The sequence below is a fragment of the Netta rufina genome (genome assembly GCF_964035555.1).
Source record: "Netta rufina genome assembly, chromosome: 2".
Classification (NCBI taxonomy): Eukaryota; Metazoa; Chordata; class Aves; order Anseriformes; family Anatidae; genus Netta; species Netta rufina.
The window spans coordinates 131,406,303-131,432,154 of record NC_140124.1 but is presented as its reverse complement, the minus strand read 5'-3'; the positions used below and the strand labels follow the sequence as shown (position 1 = coordinate 131,432,154).

The 25,852-nt window shown below is 40.9% G+C and overlaps 1 protein-coding gene across 1 annotated transcript; it reads right to left on the bottom strand.

The window, feature by feature from the left end:
• Positions 1-5,802: 5,802 nt before the first annotated feature.
• LOC311206612 (carbonic anhydrase 2) lies at positions 5,803-23,328 on the bottom strand. Its single transcript, XM_084282066.1, has 7 exons — positions 23,170-23,328; positions 22,533-22,730; positions 11,835-11,953; positions 10,840-10,932; positions 10,010-10,072; positions 8,912-9,067; positions 5,803-6,649 (listed from the first exon to the last, which is right to left on the bottom strand). The coding sequence occupies exons 1-7, from the start codon at positions 23,201-23,203 to the stop codon at positions 6,530-6,532; spliced, it is 783 nt and encodes a 260-aa protein (XP_084138192.1). The 5' UTR covers positions 23,204-23,328; the 3' UTR covers positions 5,803-6,529.
• Between the last annotated feature and the right edge of the window lie 2,524 nt (positions 23,329-25,852).

Here is a 25,852-nt window from a genome sequence, read left to right as displayed (position 1 = left end):
GAGTGATACTCTTCTATAAACTGTCTGGACTTCTATAAATATTGCTGACTCCATGTAAAGCATTATTATCTAATCTCCCAGGGAACATCTCTAATCACAGTCTACCCGCCCTTGTCAATCTAGGACACATCGAACCCTTAGAAATAGCAGTGGAGAAATCATAAAATGTTCTAACACATGGAGCTGGCAGACAAGTGCGAGACAAGATCACAAACTGTGCAAAATGAACAGTTGCAACTGAACGTGCTTCTCTCTTTCCCCCATCAAAGTGGTAGCTGAGTGACTATGACTTCAAATTAACACTGGCCTTCACAGAATCACAGAATCACAGAATTGTCTAGGTTGGAAGATCTTCAAGATCACCTAGTCCAACCTCTGACCTAACACTAACCAGTCCTTCACTAAACCATATCACTAAGCTCTACATCTACACATAGATGTAGACGCCTTCTTCCTTTCCTTTTTTATTTTTTTTTTTTTTAAGTATATTTCCCTTTCATCAGAGCTGCCTATCTGACTGTAACACAATTACCTGCAGTGGACGAAACATCGACTTCTGCTTTGCTTCATGATGAAAGTGGTCTATTTTTCATTATGGATTCATAAAAGGTTTTCCAGTTTAAATAGGTCTGATCATGGTGTTAGAATGGGTGTTGTTTTAAGTCTGACTGTGCAACAGTTCAGAGGCCTAATTATAACTTCTTTATGTAAGTCAATAATAAAGGAGAATAGAGGTCAGGAAGAAGAGCTGGGTGGTTCTATTCACATGTATCTTTATCAAACTCATTCAGGAAATGGACCATGAATGCTAGGGAAATTGCTTTCTTCATCTCTGAGTTGGCCTTAGCATATATGTTCTCCTTGAAAACACTATCCATTGTGTGAGTGTAACTGCAAGGAGTGAATTTGTGATCAGACCACATACTGTTTTGTGTTGGAGAAGGTTTTTGTGAGGATTTTGGAGGGAGGGTCTCAAATTTTACCCACTTTGAAAGAAAACAAATAAACAAAAAAAGAAAAAAAAAAAAAAGAAAAAAAAAAGGAAAAAAAAAAAAAAAAGGAAAAAAAAAAGACCATTGTTCCCTGGTAGACTATGCAGGTAAGACATCCAGCAGGCTCTGCATGTATGTCATGTGTATGACATACAAACACCATCTTGCATTGTCTGCTTGAACACAATATACCTCATAACCAGCAGATGCAAACATACAGCACTGGCAAAATTCCAGGTACACAGACTCATGCAAACAAGATGATAAATATACAGCTGATTTTGGTTGTCTTTGCTGTTGTTATTTATGGAGCAAACTTGAAGTGTGACAAAAGTTGATTAGAACAAATGGGAAAACATGGAGCCACATTTTCAAAGCTATTTTGTTGTTTTAATGAAGACCAGACTCTTTCCAGCCTCTGTTACTTTCAAAGATTGCATTCGGTATTTCTGCCCCAGTGAGCTGATTTTTGGTGTGAAATAAGGCTATCACATGATAAGTTGGTCTGACAGTGCACTAAGATGACAGAAAATTACAGAAATCAAATTGTCCATCCTTTTACTAGAGGCATGCCTATTTTCTTACAATTAAAAAAAACCCTACAGTGGTCTCATTCTCAGTGAATGATTCACACCTTGGCCTACAGAAACTACTTTGCAAGCCTTATAAGCAGCAGCTTTTTGCAACAGCAATTCCCTATTGCAGCACCCATACTGAACTCAGTCATGTAATGTGACTGAGTTGTCCTGAGGGTGTGTTCCACAGGCATCAGTGTGCACTTGTCCCTGACCTACACTCTTCTGTGCCTCAACATCTCTTCAGGGTAGTTTCTTATGAGCCCTGTGGAAAGGTCGACTCCAGGAGGATTTTAAATAAAATCATGGCTGTTGTCATTATTGCTTGTCTGACGTATTAAAAACAAAACAAAACAAAACAAAATAATTAATAAAACACACACACGCCAAAACACCTTCCGGGGAGGCTGGAATACCTGTCCATGCTACAAAGAATGTGTTATGCAACTGAGTGAACTGCTACAGGATGGAGACAAGGATTCACAGTTTTCACCTTATCATTAGGTTAGAGGCAAATCACATTCACCATAACACTTACAAGGCATCTAAGTGCTGATTTTGGAATTCCAGCCGGGACAGGGATACTTAGATGTATAGCACTATAACAGCTAAGAGCGTGGGTGATTATCAAGTGCTGTCTGGTATCCCCACATCTGACTAAGGCTGTCACTGTATAAACATCAGGGCAAGGAACATGGCTGCTTCTCTTGACTCTGCAATGGTACAGTGACTGCTAGGTGGCTTAACTCTGTCGTTGGCCTGAAGAGACACCACAGCAACATTTATATGCTGTAAATATATGCTGTGGATTATTTTAGGTAGCTTGTTCAGTTGCATTACACCAATTCTAAAAGTAGTGCTCCAATTTTCCCTTGGCTGGGGTCACCTGGCCTCCACAAATGGCCACACAGGAGGGTTCTCTGTTTCTACCAACAAAAATCCACTGTGTCTACAGATGTGCTTCAGCACAGGCTCCAACTTGAATCTTGACACTGCTGAGGAGCCAAGTGTATTCCTTGCCATCCTATCTAGACTAAATGAGGCAGACCTCTTTCCCCTTACAGGTGCTGGCCATGACATTGGACCACATACCAAATATCATCAGAGAACAATGATGGCAATCTCACTTTTTCTTCAATTCAATATGTCTAGAGTATGTCCTCTTCCAGATGGAGTTTTAGTCCTGTTATCTACAGAGTAATGTCCTATTTACAAAGCTGAGACGGTCCTTCATTTGTCTTGCCTTTGGTAGGTCAGTATGTGCATGGCATTTTCACTGAACCAGCAGAAGAGAGTGCAAATTCAGGAGTGAAAGCAAAAAATGCAAAAATAAGTAACTTCCTAACATAGTAACATCTGGCACCAAGAGAAGAGAGGGGTGGTTTAAGTCATAATCTCACTCTTTGAGTATGAAATATGATTTCACAAGTTGTGTTCCTCAGAGGTTGGTACTGGGACTCTGGTGCCGTTTCACATCTTTGCTGGTGATGTGAACAGTGGGATTGAGTGCACCCTCAGCAAGTTTGCTGGTGACATCAAGCTGTGTGGTGCGGTCGACACACTGGAGGGAAGAGATGCCATCCAGAGGGACCTGGACAGGCTTCAGAATTAGGCCTGTGCAAACCTCTCAAAGATTTACGAGGCCAAGAGCAAGGTCCTGCATGTAGATTGCAGCAATTCCAAGCACAAATGCAGGCTGGGTAGAGAATGGATTGAGAACAGCCCTGAGAAGGACCTGGGGGTGCTGGTTGGTAAGAACATCAACATGAGCCAGCAATGTGTGCTTGCAGCCCAGAAAGCCAACTGCATTCTGGGCTGCATTAAAAGCAGTGTTTCCAGTGGGTCGAGGGAGGTGATTGTCCCCCTCTGCTCTGCTCTTGTGAGACTTCACCTGCAGTCCTGCATTCAGCTCTGGGGCCTCCAGCACATGAAGGAGATGGAAGTATTAGGGCAAGTCCAGAGGAAGGTCACAGGGATGTTCAGAGGGCTGGAGCACCACTCCTATGAAGACAGGCTGAGGGAGTTGGGGTTGTTCACCGTGGAAAAGAGAAGGCTCTGGGGAGACCTCATTGCAGCCTTCCAGTACCTAAAGGGGGCCTACAGAAAAGCTGGGGTGGCACTCTTTCTCAGGGAGTGTAGTGATAGGACAAAAGGCAATGGCTTTAAACTAAAAGAGGGTAAAGTTAGATTAGATGTAAGGAAGAATCCTTCACTCAGAGGGTGGTGAGGCATTGGCAAAGGCAACAGTTGCCCAGAGAAGCTGTGGATGCCCCATCCCTGGAGGTGTTCAAGGCCAGGCTGGATGGGGCTTTGAGCAACCTGGTCTGGTGGGAGGTGTCCCTGCCCATGGCAGGGGGTTGAAATTAGGTGATCTTTAAGGTCCTTTCCAACTCAAACCATTCTATGATTCCATGATTCTATGATTTATTTTTGTAATTTCAGCATTTGTTAGAACTTCGTTTCCAGATTTTTACCCTAGCCATTAGGCAGAAGTTCACATTCGTTGTCATGCACCGGCCTATTTAAGTTGTACAGGTACCACTGAGAATACCACCTCTCAGAAAGCTTTATTACCTACCAGTTAGGATATCGCAGTTGTCAGGATACGGGTTCAAATTTGAATCTCTGAGGCTTGTACATTTTGTTTTTTAATGTTGGAAATGCCATAACATGTAGTCCTTATGCAGAGAGTAGGGTTGCCATCTCTGAGTGCAAGTTCTGTCATGCACAATTCCAGGAAAACGGGAAGTTAGTGTTTGTGACAGCAAAAAAAGCACTTTGCTGCAGTTTCAGCAAAATTGCTGAAATAAGTGGGTCATAAGCCCATATGTCTCCATCCATACATACTCCAAAGCTGTATGGACACAGGTCTGGGAAACCTGCTCTGGGTGACCCTGCTTAAACAGGGGGGTTGGACCAGATGACCTCCAAATGTCTCTTCCAACCTCAACCTTAATATGATTCTGTAATTTTGTGATTCTGTTTCCTATCAGCTTGCTTCAGCAGCTTTAAAACAGAATGTGTTGGATCTAAAATTCTAATTTTTAGAGGTGTAATGTCCCCTGCATTTTTAAGGGACACGAGTATAGTACTCAAAAATCTGGGTGACAGTCAGAAAGGTATTCAAACCACTGAACACAAAAAATTTCAATTACTCAACATAGCTGTGCTTGGAAGAGACAAGTACCTGCAGAGCTACATTCAGAAAAGCTGAACATAGAACAAATGACCTATCGAGAAGAGCGATATTGTTTCTCTGGTGTGTTGGTTTTTTTTTTTTTTTTTTTTTTTTTTTTGTTTGTTTGTTTTTGGAGGGGAGGTGGGGTGGGATTGGTTGTTGTTGTTTTTAAATAGGAAAGCATTTCAAGGAGGGAAATTTGGCAGAATTTTCTGAAGATTTTTGGATGCGCTCTGAGAAAGTTTCATCCCCATCTCAATTCCGTAAGATCATAGCTGCTTGGAGACCTCGCCTTCCCATCTGATATCTTATAAAGTTATCCCTGATGTGATAGGAAGCTCATCAATAAATTGTCTTAGAAACTAGTCACAGAATCCAGTCAGATTAGTTTTGAAGATGCCTTCTTTCACAATGGCCAGAAGCCTAAAAAGGAGAATAGCCCCTTACAGTATTGCTCGGATCCTATGTATTTAGACCAGATTTACACTTAGGTATTTATTGCATACGTGTGTGTTCATGACATCAAAAGAACTCAGCTGATACATCAATGGAAGTTATTGGAAGCTATTGTCTTACTCAGCAGTTTTCCTGTTGAAAATTCCTCTGTTGGAATCATTCACATACGGTACTGTGAGGCTAAAAAGCAAACTCTGGGGATGCAGTCTTGAAACAATTTGGTTTTGTTAGAGAAAAGTATTGTGTTGATGTTCTGCATAAATATATGACTCTTTGTTTTGTTGCTGTCACATAAGGGCAGCAACATTTATGCAACCAGTTAGGGAGAAGCCTATTCTGCAGTATGATTTTGCTCATAATTCTTGTGAGAGGATCTTTTACTACTTGGTCAACTTCAATTAAAGTTTGTAGTGGTGGCTCAAAACTACTACTTCCTTCTGCTGTCTACCAGACAGCTACTTAGAGAAAATGTCCTAACATCCAGTACCATTGAAACTCATTCTTGATATACTATATGTATATTAATTATGTTTAATATGCAATGGTGTGAACAGATTAGTAACTCCTTTTCTGAATTAAAATAACAGATTGGAAGCAAAAATATAAGTATAGATTTATTAGAGAAGTTATCTAAAATACATTATTATTTCCCTCTTTAAATTAGAGCATATATTATTTCAATGAAAAGATACCTTGTATTCTATGGTAATAACAATTTTTAAAGATAATACTTAATTTAGGACATTTTTAATTAAAAAATTCAACATACTACCATTAAGACATAATGTTGTTGATAGCATGGGTAAAAATGTAAAACGGTCTTAAAAATATTTACATGTCAGTTGCTTAAAATCTAAATCTAGTTCTCAATATTCATTTTACTTTTCTTCCTCAATATACCTTTTTTTTTCCTAAAACATACTTATGTTCTGTATTCCTGTGCTTTTGACAAAGCTTCAAGTTATCATTAGTTATGTGTACTACCACACCTGTGGATGAGGTTTCTTAGAATGGCTTATTTTTCTATCACCATATGCTCTCCCAAACAGCCAATGTATTGTAATACCAAAGTTGTCAGTCACAGTAACTCATCAAAATGCACACAGCCCACCCCCAGGCTTCCCACAGCCCCACACATAAAGAATCTATTCCTGTTTGGCCAAGAACCTTTCACATTTCATTAGCTGGCATTTTAGATGCAGAGCGAAAGAAAGAATGGACCTGGGAGACAAGATGTTGCCAGGGCACACATGGCAAAGGTTTGATTTGTGCTTAGCAAAAAGGGTTCCTCACAAACACAGCAATTCCTAACACACTGAGCGCTGAGGTTACTGGAAGGAAGCTCTGACTTCTCTGCTCTTCAAGGGCTGACATGGGCGCCAGTTGTCCACCATGTGGCACACGGGCTCATTCTCAGCATTGAAGCAAAGGCCACGGAGTTTGCACATCTGTGGAAAAAGGCACAAACATTCTCAAATGCATACTTGTTTCAGCAGGACTACCTGAACTATACACCATGGGCCTGAGCCAGAGGTCCAATTCAAAGTTTCATTACCCATAATGGTCTAGAGTTGACATCTTTGCATGTCATCCACACTATTTCCTGCCCAACACAGGCTCTCCTGTCAACAGAATATCCTAAAAAGAACTAAGGTGGTGCAGAAAACAAAGACCTAGGGCACGTTTTCAGAACTCTGTGCACAAAGAGCTGTTTGTCCTTGGTCTACATCTGAATGAAACCATTTCATAGCCCTTTGAAAGTTGTACTGTTTCAGCTCTTTTGAAAGCTGAATTGCTTTGCCTGCTTGATATTTAAAAACAAACAAAAAAAAATTATCCTTATCCTTAGGTACAAATTAAAACAACCAAATTCATTCAAGATATCTTGATTTTCAAATACTGTGAGAAGGGAAACTGTTCCACGTCAACAGGAGCAAACTGCAATGTCTTAGAGTAAAGGTGCTTGTGCTAAACTGAAATTGGTGTTTGCATAGTGCAACGTAATAAAAGCACCTTGATGTCTAAGCAACCAAATCCAAAACTACTTAAAAGACTGTCAAAATAAGAACCTGCCCCAAATGTAATCTCACAAGCCAACTGGAACTGCTGACAGATATATGTAGGAGAGATTTTGTATGAGTCAGACTCCAAATCAGGCTTTCCTTTATAGAGCAGACCCCAGGCAGTGACCAGCCCAGGAGGCCTTTACTTTCAGGACCCAACAGGAATGAAGTTCAGAACTCAGCATCTACCAGGAACCATCACTGCAGCAAATGATAATGGACTCATGTGTACACTCATGTACTTTGCTTTATGGTTCCTTGTTTTGATCAGTTTTGTAATGAAAAGGCAAGCTGCCACACGCACTGTTTTGATCTCAAATTCATCTTTGAAATGTCGATTGTAATATGGAGGGGTCTGTGTGGGAGAAACAAGTGGTGTTGTTTACCACTTGTAGGTGGTGGAAGTAGGTGTAGTAGGAAAAACAACTTTATTTTGGTGTATGTGCTCCTGACCTATAATAAAACCATATTTGCAAGCCTTGGATCATCAATATCAATAGTTTAAAATAATCAAACAGCATCACCTTAAAAGTTGCAGTTTATTAATAGTAACCATTGCTACAATTACTATTTCCAATAGTTCTTCCTTGTTGTGTATTCTATCTTTTATCATGTTATATCCCAACAGATCAGTTGCACTTTTTTCATGTCAGCTAAATAAAACTCCTAGAATTATGTGTATAGTTTTAGCATGGGTGCCATTCATAAAAGGGATTTAAAAGTTTGAAGGGTAAACTAAAACCCTTCGGGGCTAGCTTATATTTATAGGCTCCAGATTCTATTTATATCTTCCAAGCACACAGATGCAAACCCGAGGATAGAATCTTGCCTCTATGTAATTTCATTAATGGATGGTGCAGAAAGCTAGGGCCAGGAGTGATTTAATCTGCATAAGCTCTTTCCCACTAGGAAGGTTCTATCCTCCTCAAGCTGCACAACAGAAAATGGGATTTTTTCAGACAGCAGACTTTGGAATCTGCAAGTCTTCTCTCTTCCAAACAAGGCAGTTTTGTTAGGATTGTCACAATTCTGCGTGGGATTTCCCAGTCTGTTCTGTGATGAATAGTCCTTTTAAAATCAGTTTTGTGTATCCTGGAATTGCTGGAAGATCTCAAAGATCTACAGACTAACTACAGATTTACAGTGTGTGACTGCAAATGCAGAATAAATGCTCTTCAGATGCTTGGTAAACCCAGTATTTTCAGGGCAAGTACAATTAAATAGGTAACTGCGTGTGCACCAAACTTGCTGATGCTCACAACACATGCTAGACTTACTCTGCATGTGTAACCAGTCCTCTCATGCATCCTACGCTTTTCCTAGATTTTTTTTTTTTTTTTTTTTAACCACATGGCAGCTCCAACCTGATTAAATTTTTAAAACCCCTCACATTTTGCCTGGACTGTGTTCAAATGGAGGACAACCTTACATTTTACATCTTCCTCTAATTCCACACATAGTAGAGCTTGCCAGAAGAGCATAGCCAGCTCAGATATATATTTTTGACATGCGATACTAGCTACTAGCCTGCATAGCTCTGCAGTAGCATAAACTGCCATTTCAAAGATCACTTTGACAGCTGAACCAAAGCAATTGATACGATACCAGTCAGTACACACCTATTGGCACAGTCCCCTGGAGACCTACCTGCTCAGGGCTGACAGTGATGGGCTCCTTCAGAACATGCCAGATCACACATTCAAGCAGTGGTGGAGTGGTCAGGGAGCCAGGGTATGTCCAGTAGTCTCGACATGCAGGAAGTAGTCCAGTAGGGTCAAAGTTTGTGAAAGAAGCTTGCTTGCCCTACAATAAGGAAAGTAGGCAGGCTGTTGTCAAGGGAGAGACAACATACTCCCACCAAGCTTGTCATTGTAAAGTCTTCTACAGAAGCTACATATTTGGAGAAAGGGAGAAATGGAGTTTAGCATACAGTGTTGAGTGCTTCTTACAGTACACTTGGAATTATGTACCAGGAGTCTGTATTTCAGCACTATCTCATTTTTTAAAACTATCAAGACAGTTCAGTATCTCAAATGTTGAACTTAACGGCCTTTTCCTTTAGAGATATGATCTGTCCCGGCTTGAAGTAACAATGAGATTTCAGATACCATGGACACTGATGCTACTGGAAAAACAGAAACTGGGAAACCTGTTGGAGTGTCCACTAAAGTAAATGGCAACATCCGTTTACGTCAAAGGGAGCCTGATAACTAAGATTTCAGTGTAGTCTCGTTCTGCCTTTCCTGTCCACATATCTCATTGGCAAAGGTCTTAACCCATTATGAAGGTACCTATTTACTCAATAAATACCTTTAGTTACTCATTACTTGCTCATTAAGATCACATATGTGCTTCATAGTAATTAAAATACAGAAAGGCTTTTTTTTCCTGAGAGTTTTATCCTGATAAAAATTTGCATCTGGAAGACGAATCCTACCCTATAGGTTTAAATACTGATGAAAAGACAGAAAATGGATTCATGGAGATAAAAAAAATGATCACGGTTTCTAGTATTATCTGTCCTTTATCATAACTTAGTTTGAATCTCTTTTGCATTTAGGATTACAGGAGCATCCATGCTGATGGCATGAAGGTTTATTTTACTCCCATATATGCAGTGGACTGGAAAAAAGTGAACTGATCCACTGGGAAGAAGTAAACTGATCCAGAAGTCCACTTTCTGGATCATACAATTGTGAGGATCATACAGTTGTGACTGGTGGCGTCCAAGACAACATATATTACCTTGGTTTGAATGGAGTTCAGAGCATCAACAACTTTCTGTATTTCAGGTTTGGCGTTCCCTACCTGTAATAGAAACCATATGAAAAAAAAGTAACCATGCAGTCTCATGACACTTTCAGTTATCTGTTACAATTCTCAAGGAAACATTTTGTAGCACATTTTCATAGCACCATTTCATTACATAACAGGAGTATTATAGCAAAAGTGACTGGAACTGTCTCTGTAAAATCATTCCAGTTGACAGGCAGCACAAATGGGTCAGCCAAGGACACCGGACAGAATAAAGTTATTTTCTTTTACAGTATGTGGTCTATTTTTGGACTTGAGCTGTTCTTTTTTCACATAAGTCACCCTCGTAATAGAAGAGTGAAGCCAGGACAGAGTGCACACTGCTGGGTCACAATCACCTTCTTCAATTAGCTATGAAGACAATTCAGCTGAGTAAAAATGCTCTGGATGTTTAACAATAGCAGTAAAAAGAAAATAGATGCTATTTAAGCTGGTCATACCGCAGATTCATACATATATTACTGAGTCAGTTATGCACATCATCTTTCTCTGACAGGGTTATGGCAGTGTCACTGTCATGATGGAGGCTAGCATGCTGCTGGAGGGTTGCCACAGCTATGGATGGCAGTCATACTCCACTGTAGGCGTACAATTTTCATATGTACAGAAAACCAAGAATTTGGAGTACCAGCTAGTCTGTTCTGGGCTTACGTGGCATAGCATAATGCTGCCTTACTCTGTATTTTAGGCTCTTGGGTCCACCTGGACCAGTGAACATCCTGGACTAATCCAAATAATAGGAAAAAATAAGTCTAACTAACCTTCATGAAGATGCCCACTACAGCCAAACCATCCGGATGCTTCACAGCTTCAGCAAATTTTCCATATTTTACATTCCAGTGAACAATATGAAGCTAGGAGCAAGAAAACAAGAAGCACTATGAAAATTAGATTCCATCCATAATACTTTACAAATGAGCATGCAGGGAAGTAATTTATTAAACATTAAGAGCAGATGGTGTTTTACTGCTGAGATTTAAAACTTTTGTGTACAGTTAAGAATTTGTTGAATCATTCATTAACTTTGAAGTTTCATTTATGCAAAGAGATTTCTGTCATACATTTTACTTTGCTTCTGACTTTTATTCCCAGATGAGTTTTAAATGCAAACTCTGGGCTGTATCTTTCTGCTTTTAGTCTGGTAAAATTCCCGTTATCTTCAGAATTAGTTTTTCCTGCATGCAGCCTGCAGGATTTTGATATAGTACTTTCGATGTAGCTATGTATTTTGGACTTCTTACCAAAGACATGATCGTCCAGTGTCAGGACAGAACAGACATTAATTACAGATCTGACCTCCACTCTTGATTTTTTTAAAAAATATCATCGTGCCCTGTCATGGAAAGTCTTTGAAAAGAGTATTAAAAGAATCTCCAGGTCATGTTAGCCAGGATGTTCTTTTCTTTTTTATTTCAACATTATTTCTAATTGAAGTACATCTGTCTGTCTCCCCATAACTGCAACTCAAGTTGGGCAAGTAGTTATGGTACTGTGAACAGATGTGAGGCAATGGTGACATTTTTTTGGGTAAGAATAAACCGACTCTTATCAAAAAGCAGCAAAGCTGATAAATTTGTGGAGCCATTTCCTCTATCTATCAATGCAAATCACAGTTATGTTCAGTTCCTGGAGCAGCACTGTACCAAAATCTTTTATGGTAACCCCCACAGTTTCTTGCCCTTTGAAGGTTTGCAGAGCTGCTGCTACCACCATGCTCATTACACACAAAAGACTGGAAAGGCAAAGCATGTCCTACCTCCGCATCATATTTCACACCATCCACAGTGTGCTCAGACCCTTGGCCCTCACAGGAACCCCAGTGAATATGAAACTGCACCAGCCTGTAGACTCCATCCAGCGCTCCCCCTTGCAGCACTGCAAAGCAAAGGGACTCTGTTAGCATCTCCCATAACCTTTGCTGTCAGGTCTCACTTCAAAGAGGAAAATCCATCTCAAATCTTCCAAGTAAATTACAGTTTATTGCTCTGCATGCTGCCATGCTACTCCAGATCATCTTCAATGGCACACTGCTGCAAAAAGCCAAAATCAGTAATAAACATATAAAACCAGAAGTGACTTTATAGTGAGTCTCATCAGCAATTTAATAGGCATGCTAATATTACAGGTGACGGGGGAAGAGCTAAGGATGTAACTTTTCTGTCACCAAAGAAAAAATCCAAGCAAAGGTCCAAAGACTAGCCATTGTAAGTGCCCTACATAGATTTATTTTATGATTTGGTCTTCAGCTATGCTTTCATCTTTTACTTACTAATGTCCTTGGTCCCTTTATTTTGGACTCTTTATCCATTTAGGCGAATCCTGCAAATCCTGTGGTGAATTGGATTGAATAAAAAGCTTTTGGCTCCAAATTAAACCCTCACACCTGTTAGCTGTGGGATGCAGCAAGGTAAAGCACTGGGCACAGTGCAAGGAATTGCAGAGATGTGACTTTGAAATCTCTCGTCCATCCCATTTTTACTCCTTGAGAGTGAGTTTAAAAAATGGTGCTGAGAATGGCAACACCTGCAGAGGCCAATTTTTTAAAATAGGGTTTGGAAATAAGGCATTAACGTATGCTCTCCATGATTTGTCATTATTCTTGCTACGTGACTGAGGTAAGTGGAGTGCCCAGCCACACATTCAATTATACAGGAGCAAGTTCCCCTGGGCACCCTTATTCTGCTCGTTAGTTTTAACCTCTACTTAAACTGTGACCAACCACCATTATGATATGCAGGATCGAGCCCCACTACTGCCAAATGCTCAAGGCACAGACAATGTCTCCTCCAGTGCAACACAGAGCACAAAACAATAGCAAATAGTTCTGTTCAATAGAGCTATTTATCTAAGTTATTAGAGCAAGATCTCATACTGGTTTGTGTTTTTTCTAAGTATCAAATTCACGATTAAATCTTTGAGGAATTAATATTTGAAAAATCAAAAATATTTTTAAAACATCATTTGAAATGCTATATATCTTAAGAGATCAATTTATCTTTCAATATAGAAAATAAATATATAAATAACAGAGTGACAGAAGAGTGTTGACATCAGTTATTACATGTGTGTTCTGTTTACGTGCCACAAACAAAATGGTTCTGTGGAGTAAAGATGCTTGCCTCTCAGTTTGCAATTAGTCTAGACATGTAAGTATCACACGTGCATGTGTGAAAATATACATCAAATGCAGATAGGGAAAGGTCACTGTCTGTTCAGGTTTGAATAATTCTGATTATACGCAAGCATGGACAAACATACCCGTGGCTACTTGGCAATGGGGGAGCTCAAAGTGGTGAGAAGGATTTGACTAAAAATCTGGAATACAGGAAAATTAAACGTAAGATGTATGAAACACATTAGTTTCCACTTGTGTGCATTACACATGCAAAATTTGTTTCAGTGGACAAATTTAGCATTTGCCTGGGGCTCCGTCTTTGGCAAATACATTTAGAAGTCTGCCAACACGCATTTCTGTTTGAAAAATGTGAATATATGTTCCGATGCAGTCCTTGTAATTTCAGATACTGTAACCAATGCTGAACAGCCAGCAGACCAAGAGTTACCCTACTACCGCCAAGCTACGTGATACGAAGAGGAATGGCTACTTGAAGTAATTGAATAGGCACATATTTTATTCTACTTCTGTGTTTCTGCATGTGCTAATTGCCACAAAGCATAACTGATTCAGACACAGTACTACAAATCAGAACAGATGTTGGGTTTTAATAGTTTTTTGTTGTTGTTGTTGTTTTTGTTTTTTTTTTTCAGAACAGCTACTGTGAATGTGTGTTAGTTCCACTTTGAAATGAAGCAATCAGTTGCTATGTCTTTACAAATGCAAAATCATTTAATCCACACAATATCATGTTTCATTAAAAGACAATGCCATGGGGTTTCAGTTTCAGTTCCTTTGGCTAATGGACTTGTGGCTTGTTGCAGATACAAATGGACCGAGGTTTCACCATTCCTGAACCTCAGAAAGCACTAGTGCAGCACAGGTTAATCTGCCATTATTAATCAATGGAAAGCATGCTGAAGAGCAGAACCATGCAATTGTCTTAAATCCATTTGCAGTGTTATTTCTACATAAAGTTTGCTATCGTTTCATAAAACTCAAAGGATGCAAAAAAATCTCGTGGTTTTTGCTTACTTTTCTCATTCTGTGGTTCTCAAATCCAGCACTAGCTTATTTTGACTCACAGCAGAGCATTCAAAGAAAGTAATAATTAGATTAGTGGGAATGAATACAAATTCATCAGGCTTAATTACACAACAGCTCTTCTTGTTCTATCCTCCATTAAACAGTTATATTTTTCCTTAATATTCTCCAGCCTTTCCAAGGAAGCAAAATGTAAACTTAAAATGCGAAATAGAAATGTTGGAACTTCATTTTTTTCTAGTGCAAGTGTTTTTAACCATGAATAAATGTTACCAGCTTTTGGAAAGCAAAACCTCAAGAACCTGAACAGCAGCTGGGAACTTTCCTATCCCTATCTCATGTGACATTAACATTGATTCAGGCCCCACTGAAGACAGATGTACATGTATAACCTTTCCATCTCCTTTTTCGTAGGATGGGAAAAGCTTGTTCCACAGTTGAGCCCCTGAGCATTAGCTTCTTCCTTTTGAAATCAGTACTACTCAAAACCATCCTGGAAATACACATGCAGCTATGCTCTCTTTTGTTATATAGCATAGCTTCAGATGCAGAGTGAAGACAGCACCAGCTGACCTGGTGCTGTCTTTTCTTAAAGCTTCATCATTCTCAACAAAATCTACATCAGTAACCTGGTTTCCACAGACATAGCAGCAATATAAGAGGTAACAGCTTGAAAATGCAGCTTTTCTTCTATTTGACAGTTATTTGAAATGGTGCAGTGACATAAATTTGGAGCCAGTTCGCTTAGATTAAGAAATAGTAACTATGATTTCAACCTTCTACCATTTACTGAAGAAATTATACTAGTAACATCCAGCAATTATATTGCACTCTTATTAAATGATCTCATAACATTATCTAAATTAGGTGAAAATAAGTATTAGCAGAGCTAATTTGGGAAGTTAAACAACCACATGAACTGTGCTATTAGTGTCTGTGGGGTTTCTTGGATAAAGGTGAACTATGTCTGTCTCCATTACATGGTTATAGGATATTGGAAATGCACAGAAATCAAGGGGGCATTGTGTTGCACATGGGGCAGCTGTTTACTGAGGCTACACAATTTCTCTGTTGTGCTTAAAGGTGAGACACAGGGTAGTTACTTTTTCCATGTAGAACAGTATGGCTTTGTAAAAAAAATACTGTGAACCACTTCTCTTTTTTTTTCCCCTCCAGGAAGTGGCAGCAGCCACGTGTTAAGTTTTGCAGGAATACTGTGGAATTACTGTTGCTGTAGTTACCTCCCTGTATAGGGATGTAACAGAACAGGAGACTCATAAATCTCATTAAGGCAATAAACTTGTCAAAGAGGTAATATAAATGGCTGAACTCAAGATTGTTTCATGAGTCAGAATGAATTCCCTCCTACTGTACAGTTTAGTGTAATAAGAAAAAATGCTACCCTGAAGTTTGTCATTCGGAGAAAATACAGAATGAGAAAATGTTCTTCACGTGGAAATCATTGACAACAAAATTTCTTCCACTAAAGCATGATGGATGTGGATGTGTTAAGTTAAGCTCTAACTGAGATACCACGAAACAAGAACATAGCAGCAGGACAGTTACAACATCTACCTTTGAGGACAACCCACTTGCAAACACACTGCTTTGGTATAAAGAAAGCCATGACTTTGTACCAGCCTACAATAGATGTGCACATATATATGGCATTGTACGCATATGCTCATATAAATTCATGCACCGCACATACATTAATGTTAATGTTCTGTAGGCATTTGTGTATATGAAGACATCTCTGTGCTAGAAAATCTCTATGCTAGACCCTGCAGAGATAAAGTAGAAGCAGCACTACTTGAGAAAAAAATAATCTTGAGCACCATGCACTATTAATGGCACAAAAAAGGCTCTTACGAGGATGCTCAGGGATTAGCCTTGTGCTCTTATGCAAGGATGGGCTTCCCCATCTGACAGACTGGAGAGTTCAGTTGGGGTGAGCTGTCACTTCTATGAAACGTGGAGTGCAGAACATCACATTTTCTGAGATGTTTCCTTCTTTACGTTATCTCTTTCAAACAGTCCTCCTAGGACACTATATCATGGCAAGCTGGAGAGTAAGACAGGACGTAACTGTAAGGATCATACTTGCAGATATATCTGTAATACTCTTCACCAAGAGAAAACCTACGTAATTGGTATCTCCTAAGAAAAACCCTGCTCTGACCTTGCTAGAGGGTTAGCCTGATAAGGCAGCGAGGATGTTCCAGGGAGATAGACCAGAATGAAACATCTGCCAAAATGTAGCAGGTCTGCATACGTGTGTATCAGCAGCTGCTCAGTGATTTCGATTCACCCCAGCTGAACTACTTCATACAGGCTGGGTAGCAGCCAGACAGACTCTGACCTGCTTAAGCATCCAACGGCAATTATGTTCTTGTCTTTCCTCCTCAGCCCTTCAGGTCTTTCAAAAAGGCCCTTTGTATGCATGATTCAAAGAGACAGATATGTGGGAAAGTCTGTGGCACATTTACGTGTAAATGTGTTTGTGTGCACATAAATGTTTGTGCGTACATACCTACATAAATGTAAACGTCCACTTACTACTTATAGTGAATTGAGGAGCAGTGGCAAGACAAGTTGCTATTTGCGCATTTACAGATGCAGCTTGTGAATATTAAACATGACATAAAAATTAGATAGTATATTCATAATCTGTTCACATAATATGATGTATTTATTGTTCCTAATATAGGAAGGGTACTATTCAGTATTCACTTCAGTTAACCACAGCGAAATCCACTGCTCCCAGGGACCAGTGGAATTTATTTCTGATATCATCTCATAAATGGAGATTTTTGTGTGAGTCATAAGGTGCTGTAATGAACCCTTGATCAGCATTCAGTCCTCACCTGTCACCCCTTATGAGCCGACAATGACTTCAAAAGTACTGAGTTGGAAGCATTAAGATTCTCTTAAGAGTAACAATTGACTTAATTTCTGATGGCAGTGACTGTAACACTCTCAGAGGTTGCTTACAGTTTTGGAAGTTTTGTATTGACACAGTGCTCGCACTACTTTGGGGTGTAACAAAGGATGGGTGAACTCAAGGAAGGGGAGAGCATGGCCTCTATGCACTCAGCAGTCCCCCTTTACTCAGCTTCTAAGTTAACTGTTTTCTCCTGGTATTGCACAGAAACACCTTTACAGGAGTCATTTGGAAGAAGTGAAGGAAGTTGCCAGGATACCTATATGCACAAGCCATGTCAAATTTCTGCTCTAAAGCTTTTTTTTTTTTTTTTTTTAATGGTATAAGTGAAGAAGGGCACTTTTGAGCTCTGTAAAGAAATGAAGTCCTGAATCCAGCAGGGCTGACCTCAAGCCCTCTCATCTTCCTTTTCAGTTCCCTGAAGCGCCAGAGCTATACTCAAGTCACCTGCTTGCTTAGGCTTTGCAGCTTCTAGCAACAGCAGTTGAACAGAGAATGCCTTAATGATCACACACCTTCTGGGACCTCTGACTTCCTTGTCAAGCAATGCACAAAGATACTTACGACACATAAGCAGCTGTCTGAAAACAGTCCCCTAGAGCTATAAGTAATCAGTTCCCCGATTTATGATTCAGATGGGTTAGGACATTGCTTAGCCCACATTTTATTGTGGAGTTTCAACCTGTGATCGTATACCAATAATGTGCAATATATTCTGGTGTGGATAATGTTACATCTTCAGAGCTGGGAAGCCTAAAAATAGACCAGTGGCAGTGACTTTGATTAAGAGTTCTGCCTTAAAGGCAGCAGACCTGCGTGTTTTTTCCTCAGTCTACCTGCTGTGGTGGAAGTGTAGGAAGAGAGCACCAGAGGCACAACTTTCAATGCACCTCACTGGCAACCAAGCTGTGCCACTGCACTGACTGTTGAACTCAAATACAACAAAATGGATTAATCTGCCTACAGTGAGTCAAAATTCAAGACGACTGAAGTGTCCTCATTAATATTGCCCATTATAGGAAGAATTGGGTAATTGATTACAACCACTGAGAGTCCCTCTAGGGGTGCTGCTACCAAGGTCATTACTGTTTCACTTCCCTAGGTCTCTTCATAATTGTGAAGTTCCACCAGGACTGAATTTCTGTAAAAGTGTTACATTTACTTGGGACTCTGTCATGGATTTCAGTATTATCCATATCTAGCTCAGCAGCAAGGAAGAGGAAACGAGTAAGAGCTGTCCACATGTGAAAATGACTAGTACATTTAGTAATGTCTTTAGAGGCTTACACCATAGTTGCAATGAACTTCTGACAGGTTCTACAACTAAGATACGGTATTTTAATATTTTTGTTACAGAATAACTTTTGATTGACTTCTTCCTTTCATAAGATCAAACACAAGATCAGAAAATACAGAATACCGAGCTTATTGCTGTGAGCATTTCCCACTTGTATGTCAGGTTTTAGGTGAATTGTGAGAAGTTTTCCACAGAACTTACTGAGAACAAGCTATATGTATGTTACACAAATGCTTTTATGCTCTTGAGGCTTTCTTGAGCAAAGTCACTTCCTGTGGTTTTACAGCTCTGAGAGGTTGCCGTTTGTTTCTATCTTTTAGGGTGAGTAAAGTGATACAGACTACCATATAAAGTAGTTAGTATCATTAAGTAGGTACCCTGAATGAGACAGATCTCTCCTTTGCTATCCAGCTTTTAAAATAAGTTGCAATATTATAGTTCAGTGGTTATCAACACCATTTGCTTGACACATATGCCAATGGCCAAGTCCCAGAATACAAGAGTGGACAGGCCTAAATTTGTACTTTTATTCCTAGCAACATATAGAATTTTTGCTTTTAATTAAAATTATAGAAGTTTTAATCACAAATGCCTGCAAATACTTTAATTTTCACACTTATTACAAGACATGAGAATTAAGAAAGCAACTGCAAGAGCAGAAGGAGAAGAGAAACTAACAACCAAAGGCAGAAGTTCATTCTTTTCTACATACAAGCCCAAAAACCATTCCAAAACACTGCACAGAAACACAATAGAAGACATGATTTTAACCAAGAGAAAATCATGGAATTTCAGTAAATAAAAGTTTAAAAACAGCAATACTGACTTGTCAGTTTACGTTCCATACACCATTTCTGTCAACTAGCAGCTGTGAAATATGAAGGGAATACACTTCAGGAACTGACTTAGGCTTTAGAACTTTATTCTGGAATATAACAGCTGTCACATAAGCCATGAAATTCAAAGGCTGTACTATAAGAACTGAAATAGAAGGTTGGTGTGTAATTGCTTAGGAATAGGGATTTTTTTAAAGCATGCTTAGTAACATCTAAGGGTATTTTAGAGAATTAACAAGAAAGTAGAACAAAGTCAGGTTCTAAAGCTAAAATGGTTTTAACATCATTTTATTTTTCAAATATCTTTGTAAAGGGAAGTTTTATAGGTCACAGGGATAGTTAACTTTAAACTGCATCAAGAGCTACATCTATAGAGCTCCACTTATTAGTAAAGATCTTCTAAAAGGGCAGAGAGGAACACATCTTCCATGAAGATACATTAGTTGCATAAATTACACATAATCTTTTGCATAAAAAAGTTGTTTTTTTTTTTTTCTTTTACATCCTTATGCCAAAGCATGTAAAAGGGATATTTTAAGAAGTATAATTTTTTACCTTTTAAACTTCCTATTTCTCATTGATACAAACAGAAGCTACAGGCTACACATACTTGTGTGTACATGTATGTAATATATATACAAGCTTTATTTTTTTTGGGGGGGAGGGGGGAATATTCTATAAAGAAGTCTTGAATATTCTGGTATCTCCTTGACTTTAACTTGTGATCAACAGTATTCAAAGTAAGTATTTTCTAAATCAAAGAAATCAGTAACAACCATTTTCAGGCAGTTTTATCCAAACACATTTTAGCTGTCTTGCCTATGTTACTATACTATTACTACCTGTACTTCTTATAACAAGAACTAATTTTGCATGCCCTGGAAGAGAAGTCTTCAAAAAGACATTAAATACACAGAACTGCTGTTCATTTTACTTTTGTGTCATTGGTTATGTGCCTGAATAATGAATGGATCTACTTCTTTGCGTGCTATTACTCATGTGTTGAACATTATACACAAACAATGATCTTATTACTTCATTTTACGCCTACTACCACAGATAATTCCTTACAGCATACGGGACAGCTCATGGAAGCAAGCACTATAGCCTATCGGGAGTATTTACAGGATTTGGTCCCATTGCTTCCTGTAAGATATAACATCATATAATTTCATGTAATTTCTCATCATGACTGTTGTTGAATGTCTAACCAAGAATTTGAGAGATCATTGTACTGTTAGTCTCAAAATTCAGAAATTGGAGTGAATCAAGCACAGTCAAGTCAAAGACAGCTTTATTTTCTGTAAAGAAAGTAGGTTACCTAGTTAACTGCATACAAATGAAGCCAATAACTGTGCTGCCAGTTAGATTTTATGCACTATAATTGTCAATAGGAAGTGTGATATTGAAGGATCCACCCTTACCTGGATTCAGAGAGATATGTTTAATGTTGTTTTTCTTTTTAAACACTCAGTTTATGATTCACTAATAGAACTACTGAGAATATTTCTACATGCATCTCCTATCCTCCCACTCTGAAAGCTGTGTCACTGCCTATCTGTCAGAGGATCCCTGTCACAGATGTTCTGGTTCTGCACTGACTTCTCATAAAGAGCATTCTTCCTACAGACATTTCTTTAATACAAGTTTCTGCCATTTTTTTTCTCCGAAGTTGCCAGATATAAGCTAATTTTCACTGTCATTCCAAACCTATGCATGCACAAAGTGACCAGGTAATAGTTTTGTTACACTATGAGGACCTGAACCTGCTTCCTTTGGGCTCAGTGAGAGTAGGATGACTTTGAGAGCAGACTTGCATGTGAAAACAGAATCAATTTTTTCTACTTTGAATCATTTACCTTATTCCTCCTAACACTGCAAAAACACGTGCTTTAACTACAGTTCTTCAGTGCTTCAGAAAAAATAAACACTAATTCAGAACTTTTTTTTTTGCTTTTATTAAACGTACAGATATTAATGTGGATGTTCTGAAAAATTTGTATAGATATACATTGGTCTCTATATAACTGTGAAGCACTGTTGACCAGCTAACACTGTTCAGTATAAAGATCATAACATACAAAGTCAAATTCTCAGTGCAGCGCTGAATGTGTTATACCCTTGTATTACACTATCTGGAAAAAAAAAAAAAGTTTTGTAGGCATGCTTAATTTGTTTTCAGCACCATTCCCTAACTGACATTGCCAAGAAAGTGTTTAGCAAAATAGGGCATTTGCTCAAGCAAGTTAAATCGGGCAGTGTCTAGAGAAGGCAGTGACTACAATGGGATTGTTTTTGCTGTCTAAATTAAAAATAGAGGCACATTCACTGTAGCAGCGTGACGATTTCTGCAAGTTCAGCCAGCTGAAAAACTACAACTATGGACACCCTGCAAAACCCTTGTTGCAACTGTGCCTTAGATTTCATTTGTCCATCAATACGGCCATTCCTTTCAACAATGTTGCCAAAAGGTTTTCAGGATTCCATGCTTAATTTTATTCACCCTACAGAGCTATAAGACACTGTGGAAGGACTGCCTCCTAGTAAACTTTGTAGGAATGTGTCATACACATATTAACTTTATCTAGAAAGCCCAGAGTCAAGAAATGCCAGGGATAATGCTTGTTTGAGTTACATAAGAACAAAGAGGTATTTTCTAATCATTCTTCTGTTTCTGTACTAACCTGGGAGCGCATTGGCTTCAGAAATGTGAAATAATATTTTGATAACCAAAGAAACTATTTCCAAACTATTTCTACTTCAAGTTGTTAACTGCAATCCTCTGTTATTCTATGGCCAGTTTCTTCCTACGATGTATTTTGCCTTTTTAACCATTTGGTTGGTAGCTTATGACAAACTATGCCTAAATCTGGTATTGTCAAATAATTTTTATTTATTTTTTTTAGCCCTGCACATCCATGCTTCTATCCAAATATTTCTCACTTAAACAAAAAGAAAGCAATTCACTTCTCTGGAGTTTAGAGCAGGGCAGCTAAAAATCACCAAGACAGACTTAGTTTTCTTCTAACAGGAGTTCAGTTTTCCTCCAGTGCGGGATGCTGAATCCTTCAGGGTTGAATCCTGACCTTGGTACCTTTTTGTCTTTGAAAAAAAACCCTTGTGGCCTCAGCAGGTATTTTAGTTTTAGCGTTAGTAGCAGTGTTAGTGTCTGTTTCTCCCACCCCTACCCCTGCACACACACAACGACGAGGTCTCACCTGACTTGTCGGAAGAGTCGTCGAACTCCACGTTGAAGGAGTGCCCGTTGTTGACGATGCTTTTGGCAGTGCCGGCATCATAACTGAAGCTGAGAGGCTTCAGCGAGGCGTCGTACCTGGCGGACTTGCTGCTGATAGCGATGGGCGACTGGCGCTCTCCATTGGCAATGGGGAAGTGCTCGTGCCAGTGAGCGGGTCCTGCGGGACAGCACAAAGCGGCTCGGTGGGCACGGCCACGAAGCTCAGGGGATGCAGGGGACACCCACACCTGGACAAACCTCTGCGCTTTAACAACGCACTATCTGGGGGGTGCTCGCGAAGGAGCTGAGGGGAAATCCCACCTGGGGACCGAGGCGGGGACCTGACAGCCCTCGAGCCTCGGAGGGGGGATGCCGGGGTCTTCCCAGGGCGCCTTGCAGAGCCCCCCTAGGTACCCAAGCACGGGCACGGCGCTGGGAGCTCTGAGGATGCTCCAGGCGAACCGCGGGGCGCGCTTGGCTCGCTGCCCGAGCGCAGGTGGCATCTCAAGGTTAAAAGAGAAAATTAAAAAAAAGGAAGGAGAAAAATAAATAAAAAGCGCTCGCTGCCGCTCGGGGAGGCAGGTGCCAGCCCAGCGGGACAGCCGCGGCTCACTCACCGTCGTGGCTGCCGTATCCCCAGTGGTGGGACATGGTGCCCCCCCGCCGCCTCGGTGCGCCCTGGCTGCCGCAGCGCCGTGCGGGCGGCGGGGCTCTCAGGGGCTTTTATAGGCTCCCGCCAACTCCATGCCCTTCTCCGCGGCCGGAGGAAGGGGTGGGGAGCGCGGGCGGGGGCGGAGGGAGACCGGGCTCGGGGGCGGAGAGAGCGGGCCCCTTATAATCCGCGCCCGCGGAGCCGCGCCGGGCCCGGCCCGGTATGGCCCGGCTCGGCCGGGAGCGCTCCGGCCCGGCTTGAGGCAGCGCGGGGCGGCTGAGCCCCGCATGGCACCCGCACCTGCGGAGAGCCCGCCCGTGCCTGGCCGCAGCCCTTGCGATGGGTCCAGGGCACCGGGAGCGGCACCGGGAGCCGGAGCGTGCCCCCGTGCGCCTCGCCGTGCCTCCCCCGTGCCTCGCCGTGCCCGGCCCGCGGCCCCCTGCTGCTCCCTGCCGGGGGCTGAGGGAAGGGCGGCGCGGGCGGCGGCGGCCGCTGGGGGGGGACACGGGGACACGCGGCGGTGGCCCTGCCGTGTGGGGGCCCTGCCAGGCTCGTCGCCTCCTCGGTGCCCGCTGTGCAAGGGGGTGCCGGGGTTTGGAGCGGTGGTGGCGTGCGGGAGGAAAGGGGGAGGTGTTGATCCTTACTTGGGAGAGTGTTCTTGTCGTGGTGCTCGGGGAAGGCAGGTGGAGCTGCGCGTGTGCTCAGTTCCTGAGGAGCATTTAGGAAGCACCGGCTCGGTGTGAGAGGGGTTCGGGCACCGCTCCCACGCGGGTGGACGTGTGAGAAGATTGAGCAATGCATATTTTAAATGGTTTTATATTGCGCAACGCTGCCCTGTTTTATCGGGGCACTGGAAGGATCAGACCTCGGCAGCCCCTTACAGCCGGCTACGTCTCGTCCTGTGGCCAGTCTCATTCCTGCGCCGCAGCGAGGTGAAGCGACTCGTACACGAGTGGGGCTGCTGGCGATGATTTTCGGTGTCCTCCTCCTCTGAGAATTTCTATTTTTTTATATGGGAGTGACATTGGAAATCTTACTTTATTCCCTTTTCTCATTAAGGAAGTTTGGCAAAATACGTCTTTATTTGTATTGTGCCGTGATTCAGCTGTGGGATCCGAATCCTGTTGTCAGTTAGGTCATTGTACATCCCGAGTAACACCCCCAGAATGCCTCCATCATTTACATTTGGCATTGTAAGATGCACGTCATTTGTTTTTATTTGTTAAGGGGGGAAAAAAAAGTCTACTCATACAATGTGGTTACTGTTGCTAATAGCAAAAGCTACCAGATGGGAAATTCCATATAAAAATCAAAAGGCATTTCTCAGACCTCTTCGAGTATAAGCAGAAAATATTTAAATCTTATTAGTGATTAACACAGTGTGTGTCCTCTAGCATTTGCATTTGTCTATTCAAGATGATTTAGTAACTGCAAAATGGAAATGTGAAGGCAAAACTGTATACGCAGAAGTTATTTAGAAGATGCTGTGGTGTATATGATGTAGAAAATAGAAATGCATGTTAGAAATTATATGGAAAGCCTTGTTTACTCATTACAGACCCTTTTCTGGCAGTCACATTCTAAATCTGCTCACTATGCTGTCCAAGTGTATTAGCAATCTCTCATAAACACACTCACAAATCCATACAGGTAAGAATCCCTGAAGAATGAAACAGAAAATATCCATTTATGCTGTAGGAAGGGATAAGATTTCTGTACATTTCAGAAGGCTTCCTTCCATTTAATCTTGGTACAAAAAAAAATCAATTCAGCCAGATTCCTCTGCACTCTTATATGTCAAGTTTCTACTGACGTCAAAGGGAGCACCAGATAAAGAACAATTACAGGATTAAGCACGACGTGATGTTTGGGATGGTTGGCTTCCTCAGAGACTGGCACAGGGTTCTTACCAGGGACATGGAAATTACCAGCACTACCAAGGGACTAGGATTTTAATTATATTAATCTTTGTCACATTATTTCTACCATTAGGTATGTGGTACGTGCTGGGCACACAAACACCCATCCACAAATAGAAGGTCACATATCAAATTTCTTTGGTCATTCAGCTCAGTTAGTACTTGCAGGCTTGCACCCATGCCAGGAAGCTGCCACTGAGAGCCTGGTGTTGACTTGGGCTCGTGGATTCCAGCTTCTTTTTCCCCCATCTCCTGCCTGCATCAGACTCCTCTGTGAGTAAGATTTCATGGCAGTGCCTCAAAGAAAGCCATAGGGTAGCCCTGAGTGAAGAAGCTGGGTGCTGGAAACAGAATAGTCAAGATGATACTGATGAAGCTGCTTAGTGGTGACAAGAAGCGAGGTGTATTAGCAACAGCAAAAGGACATAATATACATAAATATACATCAGCACAGTACCTGCGCTAGCTCAAACATCTCACATAAATCTACAGGATGCTGCATAAACCTGCCCCTCTGCCACAGTTCTGCTGAAATCCGTGGAATGACGCATACCAGTAAGGCCTACTTGCACATACAGAATGTGTAGGAGCAGTTCCTAAAGCAAATGTTCACAAATCCTGTGGTGATAGAAGCATTATAAGTACATTTCAAGCAATACAAACACAGAGAACAGATTATCTAATTAATGTAGCCTTTTGATTACTCACGACTCTGACATTAACATTTTG

Coding starts and splice junctions, on each gene's coding strand:
- LOC311206612 (XM_084282066.1), bottom strand. CDS start 23,203: ATGTCCCACCACTGGGGATACGGCAGCCACGACG. Junction 10,073..10,839: donor TAGTGGGCATCTTCATGAAG/GTTAGTTAGACT, acceptor TTTCTATTACAG/GTAGGGAACGCCAAACCTGA. Junction 9,068..10,009: donor TGAACTCCATTCAAACCAAG/GTAATATATGTT, acceptor TCCTTATTGTAG/GGCAAGCAAGCTTCTTTCAC.